At 36.5% G+C, this 5,180-nt stretch overlaps 1 protein-coding gene across 1 annotated transcript in view; it reads right to left on the bottom strand.

Annotated features, from left to right (window-relative positions):
• The window catches only part of FAM81B (family with sequence similarity 81, member B), a 99,488-nt gene that overhangs the window by 24,576 nt on the left and 69,732 nt on the right, over window positions 1-5,180 (bottom strand). Inside the window, exon 7 of the mRNA XM_006867879.1 lies at window positions 3,405-3,511. Coding sequence (XP_006867941.1) covers window positions 3,405-3,511 — 107 coding nt within the window. The remainder of the gene's footprint in view (window positions 1-3,404; window positions 3,512-5,180) is intronic.

Raw genomic sequence — 5,180 nt, 5'->3', positions numbered from 1 at the left:
GGCATTTCCCATATTAAAAAAACAAAACAGTTCAGGGCCTTCTCTTGGGCTGAGTATCTGTGCGCATGAGTGGCAGAAGAACCCACCAGTGGTGAGGGTGGGGGGTGTCCACTCACTCAGGCCTCCCCTCTAGAGATGGAGGTGTGCAAAAAGTCAGGCAGGGGTGGCAATGAACAGATACCAAAAAAAAAAAAACAAAAACAAAATCAGAACACAGCAAAACTGACAAAGTGTAGTATAGTCCACCTTTGCTGCAAGGTTCCGAGTCGTTTTTCCATGGTGTGTCTGCTCTCCTGCTTGGTCTTGCCCTTTGGTTTCACTCAAGTTGTCTGCTTGGGGGGCCACTGAGCCCAGCAGATTCAAAAGTACGTGATTTCTTACTTTTGCTACAAGTTCCACTAGCTATAAGCCTTCAAATCTTTATATATTCCTATTTCTGTGGTTCTGAGTTTTGGAGCTCTGCCCTAGATCTGCTTTGCCTGGTATTCTGTAGTATCAATGACAGCGAACTTCACTGCATCTCCACCCTAGCTGCCATTAATATTATCTTATCTGGAAAGATATCCAGGATGTTCCAGAAAAAAAGCAAATTCATGAATAGCAGCATAGAAAGCATAGAATTTTTATTTTCAAAACCAGTATTTTTATACGGATAATGTATGTACTATGTGTGTATACACAAACACATATATATGAGGGGATTTCAAACAGTTGTTGGAAACTTCCCAGTGTCTTTTAATTTACTTTTTCCAGGAACTTTTTTTTTTTTTACTTTTTACTGTGATTTGAGTGAAGGTTTACAGACAGGATCATCAGTTTTACATTCAACCAATCATACATTTTGTTTCATCTCAATGATTGCAATCCCACTTCTTCTCTGTGGTTCCTATTTGCCTTCCACCCACTTTACCATCCCTTCTCAACTTTGTCCTTAGGAAAATGTAGCCCTTTTGATTTTGAATGATTGATCATTCCATGGTGAGCATATCTTACTAGTGTTGTTGTACCCCCTACATACCTATTTACTATTTGGATGAAAATTGGATTATGAGGGTGACTTCCTTTCCAGACTTGAAGGGTGGTCAAGGATCATAGTCTCAGATTCTTCCAGTCTCTTTCTGACCAGTAAGCCCAGTCTTTTAAAAAATTTTATATATATATAATTTTGAGTATTGTTCTACATTTTCTGCCACTCTATCTGGGACCTTCTAATGTGATCTTTTGCAGAGCAGTTGATAGGGGTAGCTGGGCACCATCTACTTTTTCTGGTCTCAGAGTCATGGCAACTGATTTTCACATGTCCCATTAGTCCAGTGGACTAGTTGATTACATAATCTTCACTTCTTATCACTCTTCTTTCTTCTGCACATGGAGAGACATACAGTTGTACCTTAGATGGCCTCTGATGAGCATTTAAGATCCCAGATTCTAATCACCAAAATAGGGTATAGAACATAGTTTTTGTGGACACCTGTTGACCGTGGTGTCTCCTTATACTGTGGTCCTGAGCCCCTAGGCCCAACAACTCATTGCCTTAGGATATTTAATAATATCTAAGCTTTGCCCACTGTATGCTTTCCATGAACTTTGGAAGTTGCCTCATACACTGTTTTTTCCTGTTACATGTTATATGCTTATTTGAACAAAGATAAAAATGTGGACGAATGCATCCCTGGCTGGGAGTCTGGGGTTGTTGTTGTTAAGTGCTGTTGAGTTGGTTCTGACTCAAGAGTGATCCTATATAAGATTTCTAAGGAGCACCTGGTGGGTGTGAACTGTCAACCTTGTGGTTAGAAGCCCAATGCTTATCATACATCACCCACCAGGAGTTCTGGGATAGGGACCTCTTTTTCATCTTTGGTTTTTGGTTGGTCATAATAAATGCATGTTAATTTTTAATAAAAAAGATAAAGTTTAAATGAAAAATAGGCAATCATATAAATGAATTATTAAAGCTTAAGTGTTTGGGTAAAAATCTAGTTTATAGATTCAATGTTACCTACTATAATGCTAATGATATTTTGGACTTCATTACCTAAAATCAGATAAAAATTCAAGTTCAAACCCACTAGCTTCTCCTTGGAAACCCTATACAGGGTTGCTATGAGTTGGAACTCACTTAGCGGCACTTAACAACAAAAAAACTACAAAAAACTTAGCAACTATTACAAGAGTCCAGATTCAGAGTTAGCTATTCAGATGACATTTATGGTTCTAATTTCTCACAATATTAAAGATAGAAAAAATAAGCAGTATCATTTATGAAACATTCAGCTCTAGGTCAAACGTTTCCTTTCTTCCTCTTTCCCATTTGTTAGTAATATATCTTATCTCTTTAAGTCAGGCTTCATTCCAGATTATAAATTCTGTCCCTTCCCAACAAGATCCGTTCTTAAATTGTATTTCTAGAAACAGTTTAGTTTTCTACCTCTCCTTTGTATACTTTTCTTTATCTTAATTCCAAATTGAATTAATTAGTTCCACTACACCAAGATATTTGTTGAGTACCCTCACTTTGCTAGAATTTAAGAACTGAGACATTTGTTTCTTAAGACTATGAAGAAAATAGGTGTTTTTTTGTCCACTCAATATAAATCCTTCCATAGTGATATCTATGTTTTGTTGTTGTTTTTAAATTAATTTCTAGGACACAGCTTCCTAAACATCTATGAAATTGAAATGTGTCCTAGACATACAAAAAACAATGGTGTGTCTTGAAGTTAATTGCACTTAATTAATGAAGTATAGTAGACAAAGGGGAAAATAGATATTATCAGAGTATTGGATTTTACCAAGGTGTAAATGGAAGACAGACAGGTAAAGGAATAAGCGTAGAAGGGGGAAGTAAGAAAGTATACAAATGACTAGATTTTTCCTCTTGCTTCAATGATTGCTTTAGGAAATGAAGATCATATAAACAAGAGAATGAGAAATATTCTAGTGGGACACCAAATAATTGAGTATTTGTGGAGTCTTGTTTTATTTACTGTTTTCTCTATGGAGTAGGGGATATAGTTTAAGATGGGATAGAGAACACAGTCTCAAAATGTAAAGAAGTGAGTGGAGGATCTTTGAAAAATCTTAAAAGAAAAGCTTGCAAATCTATTTTTTTTTTTTTAAATTGATCATCTTAGGGGCTAAATTTATATTCAGGAGTGCTTTATATTGTAACATTTTAGTATACAGTTGCTGATAAGTTAAAATTACTCTAGAGAAAATATCAGAATGAATATGTCAATTCAGTTGAGATATTATACAAAGAAAATGACAAAATAAATATTCATATTTATTCTTTATGAATATTGCATAAGTTTCTTTAGTGTAGACTATTAATGCCAATGCTTTCATTGAGCAAAACCCTTTGGACTGCATTTAACAGAACGAAAAGTTTTCCATTCACTTACTTGAACTCCAAAATGTTTATTTCGTGGCGATAATCCCCCTGGACCATCTTTAAATTTGAGGTTTGCTCAGAACTGGAAGCCTCTATCTTTCCTAAGAGCTGCATTACCTAATGAAAGTATAAGAGGGAGCTTTTTGTCCGTGTGTGTGAACAATACAATCAGTACATGCATTAATTATACTTTATGCCTAAAAGAGCCAGGAAACCGACTTGAACCTAAAGCAAACTTGCATTTGAAAATGAAGTTTTTCAAGTAAGTATAATTCAATATTTATAGAACTATCGCCACAGAAAGAATAGTAGGGAATGTTCCAGTCTATTGTCTTTAATAGTTTCTTGATAATAGGTCGCCTAGTGATTTAATGGAGTCCTATGTGGTGCTGTAGGATAAACACTGGACTGCTAACTGCAGGTCGGTGGTTCAAACCCATTAGCTGCTCCTTGAAAACTCTAGACAGGGTTGCTATGAGTTGGAACTGACTTGATGGGATTTAGCAACAATAGCAACAAATGATTTAATAGATACATACTGTTAGCATTAGTTTGTTAATTTGATTATTTTTTTACTTTCTCTCTCCCCAGGTATAATGCAAACTCTCCTGCTCACCATTCTATCCACAGTGCATTTTCAGTGACCCACAGTAAATACTCAACAAAATAGTTATAGAATAATTGTTTAAATGCATGACTAGGATCTGAGGAATACACACATGACTGACCTAAAGTTAGGCCCGAAGTGTTTCCAGGTACCATTCAGACATGAACACAATCCCAGATGAAACCTCTGGTAGCGTAGTGGTTACGAATTGGGCTGCAAGCCGCAAGGTCAGCAGTTTGAAACTACCAGCTGTTCTGCAGGAGAAAGATGAGGCTTTCTGTTCCCGTAAAGATTTACAGCCTCGGAAACCCTGTGCAGGGTCGCTATGGGTTGGAACCGAATCGACGGCACTTAACAACAACAATAGCAAAGACTGGAAAAGATAAGTCGCAGTTTTAGAAACTATGATAAAAGTGCCTTCCACATTGTCAGAAACATCAGGATTTCCTTTAGGTAAAATGAAGGAAAAAACTGAAAAACAGATGTAGACTTGCAGCATTAAAACTAGAAATTAATTAGAAAGATTTATATATATAGCAAATATCCAATCATTTGAGTAAAAACAAAAGACACTCTTAATTCTAGTGTTGTAGTGAACAAGGAGATGTTTCTGTGAGGTCTCCTGTTGTAGGGAACATGATTGGTCAAGGACCCTGATGACTGTGCTCAAAGTCCATCAGTGTGCAGAAGTCATGCTTCCCATAGCCTGAATAGTACTCCTCTGGTTGGTCAAGGAACTCGATGTAACTTTCTTAGGATGGCACTGCAGTCTCAGACCTTCCTTCCCCATCTTCCCAGAGGAGTTAGGCACATCATGTAGTCTGAAGGCTCTCCCCACCTACTCCAGCTCTTTTCCCTCAGAGGTTTTTCCCTCAACAAATCTCTTGCATTCTGTTTTGGCATTTGCTTCTCAAAGGATTTGAACTAACATTAGTTTCAAACTATAAATCAACATTGAACGATTTACTTAGAAAATAATGATAATGAGAATACTATATCAAAATAATAGTCAAATTTATGGGATTGTGTTTTTATAATTATCTAAGAAAGAATGAAACCACACAAGCTAAGTATTCGTTTCACAAAGTTAAAAAGAGACTAACAAACCAAACCAAAGAAAAGTAGATGAGGAAATTGTCAAACAGTGTTAGGCAGTGTGACAGTTTTGTGTCAGCTTGA

This window comes from Chrysochloris asiatica, unplaced genomic scaffold, assembly GCF_000296735.1.
Source record: "Chrysochloris asiatica unplaced genomic scaffold, ChrAsi1.0 scaffold00111, whole genome shotgun sequence".
Lineage (NCBI taxonomy): Eukaryota > Metazoa > Chordata > Mammalia > Afrosoricida > Chrysochloridae > Chrysochloris > Chrysochloris asiatica.
This window is presented reverse-complemented; position numbering and strand designations above follow the sequence as displayed.